The sequence below is a fragment of the Pleurodeles waltl genome, chromosome 6 (assembly GCF_031143425.1).
Source record: "Pleurodeles waltl isolate 20211129_DDA chromosome 6, aPleWal1.hap1.20221129, whole genome shotgun sequence".
Classification (NCBI taxonomy): Eukaryota; Metazoa; Chordata; class Amphibia; order Caudata; family Salamandridae; genus Pleurodeles; species Pleurodeles waltl.
Genome location: NC_090445.1, coordinates 1,007,318,943 through 1,007,339,701, shown reverse-complemented (window position 1 = coordinate 1,007,339,701; position 20,759 = coordinate 1,007,318,943). Strand labels below are relative to the sequence as shown.

Genomic DNA, 20,759 nt, shown 5'->3' with positions numbered 1-20,759 from the left:
CAATCAGGAACAGGGTCGTCCCCCTGTGATGACCACTTCCTGGGAAGTGTGGCAAAAATCCATCCCAGAAGGCAACAGTCTCTAAAAATCCAACATGGATGAATCTGATTTTTGGAGGTTACATCTGGCTGAGCCCACCCACTGGTGTGGCTAAAAATCATAAACACACCCCTCTCCTGCCCTCTCCTAATCTAATCAAGGGGGCACCTAATTGTCTGGGGTTGCAGGATGTGGGGGTGTTGCTGGGTGCTTCAAATGTCCTTCTCTGCCTTTGAAGACCAGTTTGGCCGCCCTCCCCCTTCCTGCCTCACCATCTGCTGAGGGGAGATTTCTCTCCCCCAAGCACATTCCTTTGTGGGAAGTCAGGCCACTTCACACCTCATCAAGGTAGCCTGGCAGAAGCTGCTGCAGGCTGGCCAATCAGAGCACAGCAGCAAAAACAATGCAGAGCTGAAATTGGCAACTTTTTAGGTAAAGTCTAAACTTTTTACCTGAACAAGTTATATTAAATCCAACAACTGGAAGTTGTGGGATTTATTACAACAATTAATTTGATACCAAATTCTTGGTATGTAACATTTAAGGAGACTTTAAAATTTAAAATAAAGTCTGCCCATTCTAGCCTATGAAGGCCATTTACTTCAATGAGGGAAAAACGAATTTGGCTGTTTTTACCTCACCAGGGCTTATAAATCTATTTTTATAAAGTCCCTGCTTATAGTTACATGGCACCCAGCCCTAGGGGCACATAGGGCACACCTTAGGGGTGACTTATATGTAAAAATAAGGTAGTTTAAGACTTTGGAAGTACCTTTAATTCCAAAGTCGAATTTGCATATAACTTTAATATAAAAGCAGCCAGCAAGGCAGGCTTGCTTTTAAAATGACACTGGGCACCTCAGCAATGCACCTAGGTGTGCACCACCTATGCTGTGGTCCCTAAACCTACATGCCCTACCATATACTAGGGACTTATAGGTAGGTTAACTTAGCCAATTATAATTAGCCTAATTTGCATATCCATTTTACACAGAGCACAGGCCCTGGGACTGGTTAGCAGTACCCAGGGCACCTTTAAAGTCAGGAAAACACCAGCAAAAAGAGGAAAATGGGGGCAAAAAGTTATGGGGCCTCTGCAATCAGCCCTGTTTTCTCACACAACCCCCCCCCCCCCCCCAGCCCACACGCCCAGGAGACTCAGCCCAACCCTGGGAGAGTCTTCCTGGCTTGTTAGGCGAGGAAGACAGTGAAGAAAACTGGCTGTCCCTTTGCAGGGCCTACTCTGCCTTATATCCTCCTGTCAGGGTCACTCTCTATGGGTAGTGAAGCCATCCCAACAGTAAAAGGACCCAACTCAAACTGAAACTTTCCTCTAGGGGGGTCTTCCTCCTCTCTCTCTGCCAACTTGGGTAGTGAGGTGCCCACCTCCCCTACTCCAAACTTTGCTAGGGCAACACCTAGCTTACCCAAAGAGGTCACCCAACACTTGAGCAACCCCACCATGACCAATAGGGTCAGGGGGCCTACTTTGCTATTGGCCCTGGGGTCTGCCTCCCAGGCCAAGTACAGTGCTGCCAGGAAGGCTAGCACCCAGCAGAGGCTACTGACAGCTGTCAGTACCCAGAACCACACCCTAAGCTCTCCACTGACAGGTGGTTGAGCTGCTTTAGGGGCAACTTTGGGGTCCTGGCACCCCTCTTGCTGTCTAGAGTGGGGGGCTACCACCTCCTGTGGCAGACACCCTCCTTCCACTCTCCCTTCTGTCAGTGCAGGGGCAACACCTTGCATCTGGACAGCTGCCTGACTACTCAGGACTTCCTTGGGGTCAGGTGAGGCCTCACCAGTGCCAACTCTGGGCTCCCCCCTTACTGGGGCAGAAGGCCCTTGGCTCCCTGGATCTCTCTTTAAGAGTGGCCTACCCTTCCTTTTCTTCTTTCCTATTCTTGGGGACCCCTGTCTCCTAACTGTAGGGACTGACTCCCCAGGACTTTGGGTTGGGGGGGCGCACTGAGCGACCACCCCATCTGTGAGCAGACTCACCTCTGGGAGGTCATTGCCCAGGATACAATCTAGGGGAAGGTCAGCACTGACTACCACCCTAATCCAGTAAAGGATACCCTCCCTCTCTAGGGGCACTATGGCTACAGGTTTGGAGGTGATCTCCCCTGTGGCTATCCTGACTTTCTTTGTCTTTCCTGTGACATACATGTCTGGGGTCACTAACCGGTCACTCACTGTAGTGTGACTGGCACAGGTGTCTCTCAGGCCAGTGGTAGGGATCCCATTCACTTGAATGTGGTGGAAGTGCCTACTCCCACCCTCAGGGATCACCAGCTTACCATCTGGTCCTGTCTCCCAGCTCAATGCTAGGAGGACTTCATCATCTGAGGAATCCTCCTCTATGGCTACACTGGACAGCCCAGTGCTAACCACCTTCTTTGGACAGGCTGCATCTCCTCTGAAGTGACCTGTCTGCTGACAGTCAAAGCAAGCCCTACTGTCCAAGAGTTTTTTTAACCCTGGGTCTCCCTGTCTCTGCTTGTCAGAGTGGGAGTGGGAGTGGGAGTGGGAGTGGGATTTACTCTCCTCCTTCTTAGGGTTCTGGGGTACAGAGGGAGTCTCTGTGGTGGGCTTACCACCTCCCTCCTTAGGTTTTTGGGGACCTGTCCCCCCCTTCTTGGAGTCTCCCCCCTGGGACTTGACAACCACCCTGGTTCTCAACCACTCATCAGCTGCCTCCCCTAGCTCTCTAGGGTTGGTCTGCTTAGAGTCCACTAGATGCTGGCGTAACCTTTCTTGGATACAATTGGTCAAGATGTGCTCTCTCATGATCAGATTGTATAACCCCTCATAAGTATTTACTTTGTTGCCAATAATCCAGCCCTCTAGTGCCTTTAGTGAGGTGTCTACAAAGTCAACCCAAGACTGGGTACTGACCTTCTGGGTGTCCCGGAACTTCATTCTATATTGCTCTGGGGTCAGACCAAACTTCTTGGCTAAGCACCTCTTCATACTAGGGTATGAATCTGCCTCCTCCCCCCTTAAGGTCAGAAGCCTATCCCTCCCTGAGTTGGGGACCAACTCCCACAAAAGGGAACCCCAGTATTGAGGCATAACCCTTCTCATTTGGAGTGCCCTCTCAAAGGCCCCTAGCCACTTATCTATGTCATCCCCCTCTACATAAGCAGGAACTACCCCCTTGGGTAATCTGGGGCAAACTCCCCCACCCATGGACACCTCAGCTTCTTTATCGCTGCTTCCATCTCTTTTCTCTTTGTATGCCCACTTTTTCTTTTCTAGGGCCAGCTTCTCTGCTTCCAAAGCTATGTATGCTAGCTGGGCCTCCAGCTCTCTTTCTCTGATGGATGGGTTCTCTCCTCCTGAAAGGACCCCCTTCCCACCACTAGCTTTGGATCTGCCCCTAGTGACTGTGTTTACTGAGGACCGTTCTTCCTCATCCTCACTTAGGCTCAGATGCCTTCCCTCCCCTGAGTGGTTAGAGCTTGCATCCTCCCTTCTTTCTCCCTCCTCTGGAGCTTCTTCTGGCTCTACCTCTTGGGCCTCAGCCCATGCTGTCAGGGATGTGATCAGGATTTGCTTCCTGAGATCAGTGGTTGCAGGCAACCCTCTTTCAATACACAACCACCTAAGCTGGACTACTGTCAGTGTGGGTAGGCTAGCCAGATCAAGCTCCATGGTTCCCTAGTTTTGTGTCAACAAAAACTTTTTGCAAAAATTGGAAACAAGAATTTAGAAAAATTACAAAAATTCAATAATTGAAATTAATCCAAAATAAAAATTAAAAACAATTTTTGCACTAGGACAATTTAAAGGATTTTTTATTTGTTTTACCTAAAACTGTAACGTGATATTGAACACAAGTACAGGATCCCGTTGCTGCTTCCAATTATGTTGGAAGATGGGTTACTGGTAGGGCAGGTAGGTACCTACACCTAGCAACAAGCCACTAACCTCCACATAGGTACAGTTAGGTCTCAGTAAATAATCCCAGCTCAACCCTTGGTAGCTTGGCAACGAGCATCAAGGCTTAATTTAGGAGACAAAGGCGGTCATTCTGACCCTGGCGGTCAAAGACCGCCAGGGCGGAGGACCGCGGGAGCACCGCCGACAGGCCGGCGGTGCTCCAATGGGGATTCCGACCGCGGCGGTAAAGCCGCGGTCGGACCGGCAACACTGGCGGTCTCCCGCCAGTGTCCCGCCGCCCCATTGAATCCTCCAAGGCGGCGCAGCTTGCTGCGCCGCCGAGGGGATTCCGACCCCCCCTACCGCCATCCAGATCCCGGCGGTCCGACCGCCGGGAACCGGATGGCGGTAGGGGGGGTCGCGGGGCCCCTGGGGGCCCCTGCAGTGCCCATGCCACTGGCATGGGCACTGCAGGGGCCCCCGTAAGAGGGCCCCTACAAGTATTTCACTGTCTGCTGTGCAGACAGTGAAATACGCGACGGGTGCAACTGCACCCGTCGCACAGCTTTCACTCCACCGGCTCGATTCCGAGCCGGCTTCATCGTGGAAGCCTCTTTCCCGCTGGGCTGGCGGGCGGCCTGAAGGCGGCCGCCCGCCAGCCCAGCGGGAATGTCAGAATTACCGCCGCGGTCTTTCGACCGCGGAACGGTAACCTGACGGCGGGACTTTGGCGGGCGGCCTCCGCCGCCCGCCAAGGTCAGAATGAGGGCCAAAGTGTAAAGCATTCAAATATCACAAAACAGTAATTAAATAAAACGCAGGAAACAGTTTAAAAATCCAAAACCATTTTATAAAAATAGTTTATATTTTTATCTTTAAAATGACACAAAAACGATTAAAATCGGTTCAGGGGAACCGGAGATATGAATTTTTAAAGAATTATTACTTTTCTAGCGCTTAGAAACAAAAAGCGCCAATCGGGTCATCTGGTTGCACCTCGACCGGGGCAAAGTCAAACTTTCAGGCCGACCGCGATGGAGCCCTGCTCGGCTACAGGTCGCGGGAGGCCTCGGTTAAAAAGTTACCTTCTGACTTAGGGCCTGATTCTAACTTTGGAGGACGGTGTGAAACCGTCCCAAAAGTGACGGATATACCACCTACCGTATTACGAGTCCATTATATCCTATGGAACTCGTAATACGGTAGGTGGTATATCCGCCACTTTTGGGACGGTTTAACACCGTCCTCCAAAGTTAGAATCAGGCCCTTAGTCTTTATTTTGAAGTTTTTCTTCACCGGGACGAACCTGCCAGTTGAATCCGACCCCCTGGAGCCCTTGTCCGGATACGCGATGTGGGTTTCCTCGGTGGAGACTTTTACCTTCGGACTTAGTCGTTTTTTCGAGATGAAAATCCTTCGGATACGATGGCTGGGAGGTCCCGGTCAACTTTTTACGTTCGGACTTAGGCGGTCATTCTGACCTTGGCGGACGGCGGAGGCCGTCCGCCAAGGTACCGCCGTCAGAACACCGCACCGCGGTCAAAAGACCGCAGCGGTGATTCTGAGATTTGCCCGGGGCTGGCGGGCGGCCGCCAAAAGACCGCCCGCCAGCCCAGGGCAAATCAACCTTCCCACTAGGATGCCGGCTCAGAATTGAGCCGGCGGAGTGGGAAGGTGCGACGGGTGCAGTTGCACCCGTCGCGTATTTCAGTGTCTGCAAGCAGACACTGAAATACGTTGTGGGGCCCTCTTACGGGGCATGGGCCAGTGGCATGGGCACGGCAGGGGCCCCCAGGGGCCCCGCGGCACCCTCTACCGCCATCCTGTTCCTGGCGGGAGAACCGCCAGGAACAGGATGGCGGTAGGGGGTGTCAGAATCCCCATGGCGGCGGAGCGCGCTCCGCCGCCATGGAGGATTCTGACGGGCAGCGGAAAGTCGGCGGTACACCGCCGGCTTTCCGCTTCTGGCCGCGGCTGTACCGCCGCGGTCAGAATGCCCAGCGGAGCACCGCCGGCCTGTTGGCGGTGCTACCGCCAACCTCCGCCATGGCGGTAATTACCGCCGGGGTCAGAATGACCCCCTTAGTCTCTTTTTTGGATGTTTTTCTTTACCGGGACGAACCACGAAGTCAGGCCGGGTCGCGGTTGAGGCAAGCCGGCTAGAATTTCCGCGGCGGGTCGGTCCCTCTCTGGAGCTTTTTTTCCAAAAATTCTCAAATCTTTTCCAAACTTCTGGGGCTTCACCCAGATGTTCTTTTAAGGTTCTTTTGGGGTCCACAGCTCACCCCAAGGGTCCAGAAGTTCTGTGATGGTCCTTGGGGGGTGCGGACTTCAACTCCCAGAATGCACCTGGCGCAAACTCCTTTTTGGCCACTGGACAGTGGTCAGCTGGTCGCTTTCTTCAGGAGTTGGTGCAGGGGACTCTGGTTTAGCAATTTTTCACCTGTAGCAAACAGGGAGTCCCTCCTTGAACCAATTGAAGCCAGGCAAAGTCCTTCTTGTGGTGAAGCCCAAGTGTGCAGCTGGTGCAGTCCTTCTGAGTGCAGGGTCCAGGTGCAGGCCAGGGGTCCAGCAGGGCAGTCCTTCTTCTTCTTTAGTTCCTTTCTTGTTGAATTCTGGAGGGGATCTGAGGTGTGGGTGCAGGTCTGCCAGTTTTATCCTTGCTTCTGGGTGAAAAGCAGGGGGGCCCTGGTTCTCCAATCAGGAACAGGGTCGTCCCCCTGTGATGACCACTTCCTGGGAAGTGTGGCAAAAATCCATCCCAGAAGGCAACAGTCTCTAAAAATCCAACATGGATGAATCTGATTTTTGGAGGTTACATCTGGCTGAGCCCACCCACTGGTGTGGCTAAAAATCATAAACACACCCCTCTCCTGCCCTCTCCTAATCTAATCAAGGGGGCACCTAATTGTCTGGGGTTGCAGGATGTGGGGGTGTTGCTGGGTGCTTCAAATGTCCTTCTCTGCCTTTGAAGACCAGTTTGGCCGCCCTCCCCCTTCCTGCCTCACCATCTGCTGAGGGGAGATTTCTCTCCCCCAAGCACATTCCTTTGTGGGAAGTCAGGCCACTTCACACCTCATCAAGGTAGCCTGGCAGAAGCTGCTGCAGGCTGGCCAATCAGAGCACAGCAGCAAAAACAATGCAGAGCTGAAATTGGCAACTTTTTAGGTAAAGTCTAAACTTTTTACCTGAACAAGTTATATTAAATCCAACAACTGGAAGTTGTGGGCTTTATTACAACAATTAATTTGATACCAAATTCTTGGTATGTAACATTTAAGGAGACTTTAAAATTTAAAATAAAGTCTGCCCATTCTAGCCTATGAAGGCCATTTACTTCAATGAGGGAAAAACGAATTTGGCTGTTTTTACCTCACCAGGGCTTATAAATCTATTTTTATAAAGTCCCTGCTTATAGTTACATGGCACCCAGCCCTAGGGGCACATAGGGCACACCTTTGGGGTGACTTATATGTAAAAATAAGGTAGTTTAAGACTTTGGAAGTACCTTTAATTCCAAAGTCGAATTTGCATATAACTTTAATTTAAAAGCAGCCAGCAAGGCAGGCTTGCTTTTAAAATGACACTGGGCACCTCAGCAATGCACCTAGGTGTGCACCACCTATGCTGTGGTCCCTAAACCTACATGCCCTACCATATACTAGGGACTTATAGGTAGGTTAACTTAGCCAATTATAATTAGCCTAATTTGCATATCCATTTTACACAGAGCACAGGCCCAGGGACTGGTTAGCAGTACCCAGGGCACCTTTAAAGTCAGGAAAACACCAGCAAAAAGAGGAAAATGGGGGCAAAAAGTTATGGGGCCTCTGCAATCAGCCCTGTTTTCTCACACCTGTGCTTAACCCTGGGTAGCTTGGGACAAAAAGCTAACTCAGAGGCAATGTGTTAAGTAGTCATGCATTACACAAACAGCAACACAATGAAAGCACAATACAATAAAAATCCCAAACCAATTTAGGAAATTAGAAAACATTTTAATACCATCAAAACCATCTAAATTCAATTAGTGGAAACGGAGTTATAAAATTGTAAAGTTTAAGGTTCAAAATAACAAGTCCCCAGTTTTAGAAAATGGCCACCTATGCACCTTCAGTACCAACCAAGGGTCCAGGAGTGGATGGAGACTACTTGGGGGTAAAAGACTCACTCAGGCTGGGTGTAGTTGCGGGTTCGAGATGGTAGCAGCCTGTTATATTCCTGTGGCTCTGAACGGGAGACCAGCTTAACTAGCCCTTTAAGTCACTTCTGAAGTCCTGGATGCAGGTGAAGATGCAGGGTTCCACAACAGGGCTGGCCTCTGAAGGTTCAGGGCAGGCCACAATCAGCAAAGCTGTCCTTCCAGATACAGCAGCAGTCTGGTAGAGTGCACAGCCGGTCACAGTAGCAGGCAGACCTCTGAAAGTCCTTTCGCAGGTCCAGTCGTGAACTGAGGAGCAGTTCTTAGAGCCCTATTTTTATATCATGGTGCCCTGTTCCTAGAAGATGGGTGAAATTTCCAGAAGCGCTCTCTGCAGTTCCTGGAATTTCCTGCCTCCTCTACACTGGCTCTTAGCTGGTTGCACTGACAATATAGGGTTGTTAACCTATGGTGTGGTGGATGAGCCCCGCCTGTTCAGCTGAAAGTGGGGCTGCACTTAGCTCCCCCACATCAAGTCAGTTAATGGCCTATTCAGGCTTTGCGAATCACATTATTGTGTGTCTGGGGTGAATTCACAAAGTCTCAACTGTCAGATATACCCAGACATGTGACGTAAGGCAGGCTACAGGCACAGAGGACTAAGGCCCGGAAAATTATACTTTCTAAAAGTGGCATTTTCAAACTTGTAATGATAAAGCCAATTTTACCATTAAAGGGGGTTTATCATTACAAGTTCATTGATACCAAACACCACATATTCACCTCATCTTATTTAGGAATTATAGCTTACTAAAGGTAAGAAGGATTCCCCAATGCTATCCTATAGGAGGGATAGGCCTGATAGTAGTGAAAACAACAAATTTGTGGTTTTCTCACTATTAGGTCATGTAAAACTAAAAAGTACATGTCCTAGCTTTTAATTGCACAGCACCCTACCCTATGGGTTACCTAGGGCCTACCTTAGGAGTCACTTATATGTAATAAAAGGGAGCTGTAAGGCTTGGCAATGAGTTTTAAATGCCAACTCGATATGGCAGTGGAATACTGCCTTCAGAGTGCAATGGCAGGCCTGAGACAAGTTTTAAGATGCTACTTAAGTGGGTAGCACAATAAGTACTGCAGGCCCACTGGTAGCATTTAATGTGCAGGCCCCCGGTATGTGGTATACCACTCTACAAGGAACTTACATGTAAATTAAATATGCCAATCAGGTATGTGCCAACCAAACCATGTTTTTAGGTAGCGAGCACATGCACTTTAGTACTGGTTAGCTAAGGTCAACAAAGTGAAAATCCAGCAAAAAGTAGGAGGAGGAAGGCAAAAAGGTTGAGGGTGACCCAGTAGAGAGTGCCATTTCCAACATAAGAAATAAAGCATAGGTTCAGCTAAGGATAGTGCCTATATAAAGTTATGTTATGCAGATTTGTCGAGACGCTAGTGGGACAACTCAAAAAGCCAGGTTATCAGCCTCTTGTGGAATTCAAGAAGTGAGGAGGAGGCTTCATTGTGTAATGACAGGTCATTCCACGCTTTAGGAGAGATGTAGGAGAAGGCATAACTGCTGGATCTGGTTTTCTTATGTGCGAGATTTGTGCAAGTAGGAGTACAGATGAACTGAGGTGTCTGGAAGGTTTGTGAAAGCTTATGTGATTGCTGAAATATGCTGGACCAGTGTTATGTACCTTGAAAGTGTGGTTAAAGTTTGAATTGTACTCGTTTGTGAGTGGGGTGCCAGGGGAGCACCTTTAGGTGTGGTGTGATGGGAGTGCACCATGGGAGGTTGAGAGTGATTCTGGCCTTCGAGTTCTGAGTGTTCTGCAGCCCTCTGGTGAGTTTTTGTGTTGATCCCGGCAGAGAGGGTGTTCCTGTTGTCTAGGTTGCTTGTGACCACAGCGTGTATGATGGCTTTTTGTGTGCTGACTGGGAGCCATTTGAAAATTGTAGTCAGCACCTTCGGGGTATAGAAGCATGAGGCTGTGACTGCATTGACTTGGGTAATCAAGTTGAGTTTGCTGCTGCCATTGCTATAAAGTATCCTTACAGTCAAGATATAAATCTGCCCCTTAGTCTTGAAGAATAGGAAATGACAAAGCAATCCCCAAGTTCCTTAGGAGCCATATCCTTACTGCTTCAGCGGTTTTAGTTTTTCAAATCACTTATGGCCCAATATAATAAGACTTCATTCTTTTTTGACAGTTCAAGCATCTGGATATATGAATTGATAACATATTATTGCTAAGAGGTACTCGTTCAACGTGATAAAAACATCCTGAAAGAATGCCTGGGATCGGATGGAACAGTCCTCAGATGGGTCTCCTACTCTGGGCATTACAAAGCAAAAAACTAATAACAATTAGCACCAGCCTATCTGAGCTCTTTTGCTTAAAAAAGTGGTACATCATGGATCAATTTGGTACCCAACTGGCTCAGCTTTACTTGAAAGTCTCTTGCATCACTAACATCTCATTGTTGACTCATATTCATAATGATATTGATCCTGAACTACCTCCCACAACCTCAAATGTAATCATGTCAAATCGAAGATTGTCCTAATCTGTCTCACCTCACTCATCTCGACTCTCTTAAAATTCTAGATCATAGGCCATCACTTTTTAACTGCACTAAATCCTTATTCTTCACCCGGTTCACAAAATTCAATTTGCAGCTCATATTGACTCCTACTACAAAAGCATACAGAACAAGTGCAGCCGCTTTTGTTGGAGTGAAGTCTACAGCTCAGAATCTAACTTCATATGTGGTAGTTCAATCAATACGTCTTTCTAGTCTCTACTAACTGGCGCGCCAAAGATTCATATTGCACATCTAAAAGCTGTTTTACACGTTGCAGTCAGGCTAGTGTCAGGAAAGAAAAGCTTAGCATATATCACACAAGATTTCTTAGTGGTTTCTACTCGAAGAGAATATACATGGATTTTCAAGCAGAGCTGTATCACACACAAAGCTGTCTTCTCTAGAACCAGAAAAACACCAGTACACAGGTTTATTATCTCTTGGGGGTGCCCTTTGGAATTCTAACATCCCCCATCTTGGAATACTTATCTTCAAAAGTACTTTCACAGTTCTTCACAAGGACTAATGTCGAGATCTGGAATTCTGTTTCTCGTAGAATCTGGGCAAATGTCCGTGGGTCATCCAAAGACAATTTTTAATTCTCTCATTCCAGCATCACTTTAAGAAATGCTGTATTAGGCAATTCCTATGCTGGCAGTGTGGCTGCTAGAACATTGCTCCTAAGATGTCATGTGTTCAATATATATATTTATATTGTTGTATTTGTTATCGCAGACAGTGCATAAAAGTTCATATTTCTATCTCTTTAAACAGTGCTGTCCCCTAAGATCCTACCTTCTCTTTCTGTACTTTTATCATGATATTTTTTGTCTAAGTACAAAACTGTGACAACATACAAATGCATGTCTCTTGCTCCACCTTTGCATGGTCTGTGGTCCATAAATCTTTCAATAGCGATATAAGTAAAAAAGTGAGATGTAGCTTTGGTTTTTAAGCCAATCACTCGTAGAGAAAATACAAAAATATAACATACATGTTAGATGGTATTTCATGTAAGCCTTGTTGTGAAGTCCTCACTCTGTCATGTGCAGCTGATTAATTCTGCCTTTCTGTCCAGGGCGGTATGAAGAGGCACTCTCCCACCTGCAGCAGTCCATTGACCAAAGTGCCGTTGATGAATCAGCAATGGCCCGATTTGGTGTACTACACATGAAAGGTCACAAAGTGCCCATTGCTGCTCAAAATTTGTGTGCACTCACGAGGAAAGACCCAAAAGAGGTGGAATTTCTAGTGAAGCTTTTGGACACCAGAGAGCGGCAAAGTTTATCCCAGGTAACAATTAATCTTATTACTTCCAGTTATAGGTTCTACGGCACAGCAAGGGTACCAAAGAAGGATGGTGATATCATTATCAAACATTGATCAGACTATAAGTTAAAAGTGAAACATTTAGTGGTGATAATAAATAAGACTTGTGAAATTACAAAAGAACAATTAATTGGATACATCTTTATATAGATAGCCTAAATAATAAATAAGGAGGAATATCACAATTAAAGTCCATATAACAGATTAAAAAATACAGTGGATAAAGCATGGAAAATGGAAAGTGGATAAAAGCTGAATATTTCTGAACAACAGACCTAGTTCTTCTGTGAGATACTCTGTCATTTTCAGCTCTTGCAAAACAATTGTTGCAGAAGACTGTAGGAAATTGGGTGACTGGATGAGGGGGTGAAACCCTGCTCACGTAGCAATAACAAATCTTGTCAGGGTGAAACACAAGCAAAACACAAAGTAACATGTGCTCTGGTAGCATGGCACAAAAGTAGTCAGGCTTAGAGGCAATGTATAAAGTAGTTATGCAGCACCTCAAACATTAATAATGTGAAAACACAACACAAGAAAAAGTCAACACCAATTCAGACAAATAGAGTAAAATGCAATAACGTATTTGTGGCCAAGATGACAAAAATCCAATCAGTAGAACTGGAGGTAGGAAATCTTAAAGATTTAAGTGAAAACTGTGCCTAAAAGCACATAGCACCAACTGTGGTTATCTGGATGCACATGATCAGGACGTCAAAATTTCAGGTCAACTGTGATATAGTGTGGTGCAGACACAGGGGTTAAACCCAGTGATGAAAGTACCTTAAATCTTGAATGCAGAGCATTGCGAGATCCCTTAGTGTCGGTTCCAATATACTCTGGGCAGCGATGCGAGATCCTTCGTCGCGGATGCATTGCACAGGGGTGGTTCAGATGACGGCGTCAACAAGGCTTGCGATGTGAGGTCCTGCGTCATTGTTGAGGATGTCATTGACGGAGGCTGGCGATGCAAAGTCCTGTGTCTGGAATGCATCATGCAGCAGCAGTTACGATGCCTGGCTGCGAGGAGATGGGTCAAGCTGTGTCAGCTCTGTCCAGAAGACAACTTGGCTGGCAGATCACCTTCAGGCCCACATTCAAAGGTCCAAGACTGAGGTGGTACAACTTAGGAGTCCTTCTGAATCTTCCACAAGTCCTGAGGTGCACTGAAGAGTTGGATCTGAGGGTCCAATATTGATACTTGTTGCCAGCTTTAAAGTAGGAGAAAGTTCTGGATGTTTCCACCCCAGATGTGTTTGGGATTTCCTTCCTCCCTTTCCTGGCCCGACTTGTCTGGGGCACAAAAGACTAGTGTCAAACACTGTGACCTTGCTGGGGCAGAGTCTTTGTGATGTGCAAGTATGGTAGGTGACAGCTCCTCCCATCCCGATCAAGTACCAGCACATATTCTCCCTTTGTCTCTCCATCTGGGAGCAATATAGAAAGACCAACTGCGAACTACAGATAGTCATGTTATCCAGGATACAGGCACTAAATGGTGGGGACAAGATAATGCAAACTTTCTAAAAGTGCCATTTTAAGAACTGTTTAAAATCCAACTTTGCCATTAAAGAAGGTTTTAAATTACAATCCTTTAGATAACCAAACTCAACATGCCCACCTGCTCCCAGCTGAAAGTTATCACCTATTATATATAATGAGGTAACCCAACGTTAGTCTAATGGAAAGGTAGACCCTGCAGTAGTGAAAAATGAATGTAAACGTTTTTTACTAGCAGGACTTAAACGTATTTGTCCAACTTTTTGAATACATTGCAACCTGCTCTATGGGCTGTTTAGGCCCTACCCTTGAGGAAACATATGTATTGAAAAGGAAGGTTTAGACATGGCAAAAGGTTTACTTTACTAGGTCAAAATGGCAGTTTAAACGGCATAGATGAGGACGCAGTGGTAGGCCTGTGACATTTTCCAAAAACTACTTACATGGTTGGCACAATCAGTGCTACAGGCCCATTAGTAGCATTTAACTGACCAGCCTTGAGTACATATAGTACCACTTTATTAGGGACTTAAACAAGTAAATTAAATATGCCAATTAGGTGTAAGCCAATGTTACCATGTTTTAGGGAGAGAGCACACACACTTAAGCACTGGTTAGCAGTCCTAAAAGCCAACAGAAATGGGTTAACCAAACAGGAGGGTGAAGGGAAAATTCTTTGGGGGATTACCAAGCTTAACAAAGAAATGTTTTAAACCACACCAAATAGTGTCAGTGGGTTTCGGGTCAGCCCACTCATTAATAGTGGTTGGCATTCTTGACAATCCCATTTAATTGTTTCTTTTTCAATGGCTTGCCTTACTCTTCTTGGGTTTGCCCTTCCTCTGAGCTTAATTTCAATTAACATTATTTTGATTAGATTAATTTCTTTCAGCACTCCATGGTAGTACATGGGTTTTCTTGTTTTCTTCCTTATGTCTCCTTCCCCACTCTAGCTCGTCCATTGCTTCTTCCAGCCCCTCCTGTCTACTTCTTTGAAATGTATTTTCCTTATCTCCCCCAAAAGCTCCTCTGTATGCTTGCATCTCTCTCCATCTTCCCGCACCAAACCACACCCTGTTGTTGCTCCCTGGCCCTCCCCTTGTGTTTTCTTCAAATACTTTTGAAAACATTTTTGGAGCAATCAATAGCTGCGTTTTGCTACCAGGCCGTTCCTTTCACTCTGATGTTCTGTCACACATATGTTTTTAAATTTACCACTTCAAGGTTCGTGCCTACCATTTTGGAATGGTAAAGTAAAAAAATTAGAAAAAAGTGACTGCTGCTTTATGGCGCATACCTACGTATGCTTGGCAATGCATGCACACATATATGTCATCATGTTGCAGTATTTATTTGTTTTTAGTTTTTTGTTCTTTGCTAATGTGGAACATAATCGCCAAAAGTATTAGCAATGCTCAAAGGTCTGGTAACCCCATTGGAAGGCAAGAACCATTTGCTTTGAACTCATTGGCTTTCCAATCCTTGCTGTGACTACTGTCACCTACATTTTCCTAACTAGCATCCCACACCCAAAACAGGATATTGTCTCCCACAATTTGGACCTGTTTGTCCCTGCCATTTGCTTCAGAAAAAGCCTGATGCATATTGTAGATGTGAATTTTGAAAATGAGAGGTTTCTGAATGCTGGTATGGGGGATAGCTCACACTATTTATGTGTTATCCCCAAACGTACGTAACTGTTTTCAATTTGCCCCTAAAATGTCGGCCTTTTTGTGATGAGGCCCTAGGGGATTGGGTGGAACGGCTTACTGGTTTACTATGAGAGAGAAATTGGTATCACTTGGTAGACTGAAGAACGAACATTTGCGCTTGACCTCTCACGTGTCAGGTCTATTACCTTTGAAGTTAGATAGATTTATGCCCTCAATATTTAAAAATACCTTCTCGAGTAGCTTTACAATAATTCTAATGTATGTAGATCCATGGAATTCCATATTATTTAGAGCTACTTTTATTATTTTTATATTTTTCCACTGACGTCTGGTTTATTTAGACATAGATTATTAATCTACAACAACAATTTAGCAATACGTCCGACGAAATTCACAATTAATACCCTTTAGGATAGAGAAGCTCAAAACTGTCCTGTATTAATCCAATTCTGGGAGATACAATACAAGCTTCATTCCAAGAAAGGAACAGAAGGGCTTGTCATCAACATTGACTTATCTTGCCCACAAAACATGTTTTGGGACATTTTTGGAGGAGTTCATTGGTTTGCAAAAAACTTGCTTGCAATTGCCCAAGAACAGGGTAGAATCGGGGATGTGCGCCTGTCTCTCAGGAGGTGGCTCAAGATGAAATGAGTGTACACATAAACACCAAAATAAATAAATACATATTATTTTCTCTAAAGTGTAAAACAAGCATCTTTACACAACTAACCAAGTGGAAGAGTCTCTGCTTTGCACTATACAATGAATAATCACTTCGGAGGCTCATAACAAGGCTTTTCCGGAAGAATTTCCTTCCACACAAATGTTATTGAGTGCTGAATTTTTGTGGCTTGATTGTAATGTTCTGCTCTCGTTTTTAGGGCTGTCCACTTCTAAATGCTTCGTTGATCTGTCTAAAAAGTAAATATCTCAAAAACTGTTCCGCCTAACAACATCTGAGGACTTTTTTGAAGGAGTTACTTGACTTGTGTTTTTATAACTAAAATGTAAGGTATGATGCCCTACAAGAGATGTGTTTTGTCTCAACGTTCTTAGGGCGAGAAAAATCTTCACCTTCTAATGGTAAAAGAAGATGCCACTTGGGCGCAATCACTGGGCCACACTGACTGCTCTGGGCTTTAGTGAACTTCTGTGATTGCTTTTGGGAGAGGGAAGATGATTTGATTCTTGTTTATATTTTGGCTGGATCTTTGTTGTGTTCTAAGCAGTCTTGTCATGTTTAAGTCTGCTCCACTATATCGTCAGCCCTCGTCGTGGGAGGAGTGCAGGTGCGTCAAACAGAACATAGTGTATAGTGTGGATATGTATGGCTTCAATTGAATTTAGAAAAGCTCCAACCTTCCTATTAAAATTAATTTGTGCATATGTTTGAGGGAATGCTTGTATCTGTATTTTTTATTGTTTTGCGGTTCAAATCATGGACAATGTGTAGGCCTGTGGCCCCGGATTCCAGTAATGACTGAGTGGGGGTCCCTGGATTCAAGTAATGATAAAGTGGGGGTCCATAGAAAGCAAAAGGATGGGAACCACTGCTCTAAGCTTCATTTTTTTGCACATTAAAATGACTTATTTTGTAGCTTGCTCTGATTTTCTGTTAATTTCATAACAGTTTGATCAATACCATTGCTGTCTCTTGAGCTGTGATCACTTTGTCATCTGAAGGGTCTATCTGTGACTTTGAAAATAGCTCCGGGGTCATGTGGTACAAAGATTTATGGGACTTATGTAGTTCAGGGACCTGAAGTTTGTCCACGGTGACCCAGCTATTTCCGAGTTCAGATGATTCTTTTAACACCAGTTTATTCCCAGGGATCGGATGGACTCGTGCCTCATCCCCTTGTCCATTTCTTTGGCAGGGAAGTAATGGGGGAGTTCAGCAAATATAATAGATAACGCCATGTGCTGTGTAACCCACAAACTCTGCTAAGTTTAAAACCCTTTATTATCGCAAATATATGCCAAAACATTTTATTAAAGAGGCCTGCCCCGATGATGGCGTCAGCGGAAGCTTGGTTACTTTCTGCACTTGTGCTACCGTTTCTTTCCTGCGCTGGGAGTTGCACTTGTACTTCAAGCCAACACAACAGTGGGCTTGACCACTTAGAGGCATATTTATAGTGCCCTAGCGCCACTTTGAGCCACATTAACATCATTGTTTTTGACGTTAATATGGCCCAGCGAGGCCGAAATCCCCGCTCCTTATTTACAGGGTGGCGCAATGCATGCGCTCTGTAACCCTTTGGGCTACATTATGCCTGCGCCAGGCATAATGTATGCAAAGGGGGGCGTTCCCCTGTTAGGGGAGCCAGAAAAATGGCATCAAGAAATCTATGAGATTTCCTAACGCCGTTTTTTACGGCACTTTTAATGCCTGCTCAAGAGCAGACATTAAAAGGGGCCCTGTGTTATTTAGAATGGGGCCCTATGTACTCTGCAGGAGTAGCGCCAGTATTTTGGCGCAACTCCTGCAGAGTACATCAATAACGTCGTGAAAAATGACGCTATTGCCCTCTACCCTGTGCAATGGTGCCCCGTATTTTAAATATGGCGCACACATGGTGGCGGTACAGGGGTGCAAAGAGGCGCAGGGAAAGTGGTGCTGCACTTGGTGCAGCGCCACTTTCCGTATATCTGCCCACTAATTCCTTACAATTTTTGTATAGCGCCAACATGAGATTTATTTGCTAAAGTTGAGTGTGGGTGCTCTCTTGTCGCAACGCAACACAAGAGGTAGTGTCTATTTAGTCAACATTATGAACGTTGACTAAATTTGCAGTGCTAAAGTGAGTTACGCCGCACAAGATTCATACAAACAGTAAATATACAACTTTGAGTCACTACTTGCACACAAAACTGCTACCAGTTGCAACAAACGTACCCATTTGCCAGCCTGATATAGAGTTTGGTGGCTGCGGGTAACTTGCCAAAAGAGTGGAGGATGTCCTGTCCACCCTATTTAGAGTGCACAGACATTTACGCAGTTCAAATACTTTTTGTTAATGTCCTTCATCCGCAAACACTAAGGCCCGTATTTATACTTTTTTTGCGCCGCATTTGCGTCGTTTTTTGAAGCAAAAATGGCGCAAACTTGCAAAATACCATTGTATTTTGTAGGTTTGCGCCGTTTTGCGTCAAAAAGCGGCGCAAACGCGGCGCTAAAAAAAGTATAAATACGGCCCTAAATCAGTCCCCTCATGTGCATGGAATCCAAAGTTTCTGAGGTGCTGTGTGTTGTGTCAAAAGGAGAGAGCAGAACAGTGCCTTATCTACCAAGATAAAGCACTGTTTCTCTCCCCTGCGGTGGCGCACTTTCGGCTGCTTTGTGCTACACATGCAACATTGCACCATAGTCTAAGGGTGTGTTCCTGATGCCCTATTACAGCTTTTGTACTGAAAAGGTACCATTCTAGTACAAAATTATATACTTACACATTGATTCATTATTTTCCAAGTTTGTATGTGTGCAAACATGCATAGTTGGAAACGTATGGAGGAAGTAAATGGGTTGGGGGCTAATAAATGAAAACTCACATAAGGGGTCAGGATAGTGGTACAGAGGAGAGATAGAGGGGTCTCTGAGGAACCCCTCATGGGCAAAAAGCTGCCCAAAAATATTTTTGGGCCCACACGGGGATCTGCTGATCCACTGTAGTGCTCAGCACTGGCCCCTCAGTGTAAATTGGCAGTGGATCTGCGGATCCTAAGCCAAATGGATAAGAAAGTATACCCAATCACATACCAAACCCCGATGCACTTGGCCGATGGCTGTGTGCAGCGTAGGGTTGGGTGCATGTTGTGAAGGTGTTGGACGCGCCAGCGGTTGGATTAACGTTTGGTAATTAAATATTACTTTATGTTAAAAAAAATAGCAATTCATGGAAAAAAACAAAGGTCACAGGGACGTTATAGTTTGGCTCACATTTTACACACACAACCATAGAAATTCAGCAGTTATAGTTATATTTATCAGAAGAAATTATAACTTGTGCCGTAACGTAACAGTAAGCCATGAGTTATAGTTTCTTAACATAATAAATATATTCACTTAAAAAATATTTAGGTTGGGAATTTACCTGCACAAAATCACAGAAATTCAGCAGTTATAGTTAGAGGTATTTCAAGTAACTATAACTTGCGCCGTAAGGTAACTGTAACTAGCATCCCACATGCACAGTTTTTTCTTCAATAATTTGACTCTTAATGTTTCATTGATATAGTTATTAACCTTATAAAAGTTGTAATGAGTGCTGTAATATCTCTGGTAATTAGCAGTGCATGGAGTAGACCCGGGTCATAGTTAACATAAAGTAGTTTTAATTACTCTACGTTAATCCAACCATTGCCACACACAGCCTTCAGGTGTGTGTGGTGGGCATTGGCTGCAAGGACTGGCCTGTCATCAGGCCCTGTGGCCAACCTCCTATAACCACCCAACGCTCAGCGTGCGTGGCAGGGGCTGTCCGCAGGGCCTGTGTCTCTGGTTGTGAGAATAGGTGTAAGAGGGTGTCCCTGGGTGTGAGAGTGTCTGTGTGTGAGAGTGGGTGTGAGAGGGTCTATGTGGGTGCTGAAGAATTTTCATTCTTCACAGAAATCAATGTTCATCGAGGTCGACAGACCTTTGGACCCTGAGACAAAGTATGGTAGAACCATACAATTCAATTTCAATACAAACCAATTTTGTTAAACAGTATGTCCCATTTAGCCATACAAGTAGAACTCCAATCAGGAATAAAGTTGAAGGATTTATTTTAAACTCAAGCTCAAAGTCACATGGACAACTCTCAAGACAAAAATGATAAAGGTACAGACTCACCAAGAGTTGCCCAATGTAACAAAATAGATTCAGATGGATTAACATTAATAAAACTAAGCATTCAATAAGAAAAGTACAGATCATTGACACAATTAGACACAATCAGCTGTCAGGGGGAAAATCCTACCATAGCCAAATTAAGGATTAACATATGTGGGGCAGAACACAAGCGGGCAAAGGACAAAAAGGGCAAAAATAATTTGGAAGAAGGAAAACTCGGCAAAAAGGCATTAACTAAGGTGAGCAAACAATAGGTAAAAAAAAGGAAAGCATCAGCATGTGAGAAGCTCAATCAAGGGTCTTTAGTACGTGTTAGGGAGAAAATCTTGAAGTCTAAGCGTGGCATCTCAACAGGGCAAAGCAGAGAGGAAGATAACTCACCAGGCGCCTCAACATTCAGGGATTCTTCATCAGCAAGGGTTCAGGAACTGCAGATATCTGACAAAGTCCAACTGGTCAATGATATATTAAAGTTCATAAATCAATCTGATTCTCTCTGAAAGACAGTCCATATTACGTTGAAGGGGCATCATCCAATAGTAACCGATCATACGACCCCAGGTTGCAATGTCAACAGATATTCCCAGGTCTGTCATGAGACCCTCATCCATCCATGTAGCTCCACACAGGATTAAAACATTTGTATAATTTTTTAGTCCATTGCTAAGGATGTTTTAAACTCAAGGACACTGTTACACTTTTCTCTATGTATAAACAATAGGACCTTTTACCAAAGCTAGTCTTCTCATGGAAACAAAGTCTA

General features: G+C 45.2%; 1 protein-coding gene across 1 annotated transcript in view; it reads left to right on the top strand.

Moving 5' to 3' along the window:
* Positions 1-20,759, top strand: part of TTC34 (tetratricopeptide repeat domain 34) — a 516,120-nt gene that overhangs the window by 423,834 nt on the left and 71,527 nt on the right. Inside the window, exon 7 of the mRNA XM_069239923.1 lies at positions 11,736-11,950. Within this exon, the coding sequence (XP_069096024.1) occupies positions 11,736-11,950 (215 nt within the window). The remainder of the gene's footprint in view (positions 1-11,735; positions 11,951-20,759) is intronic.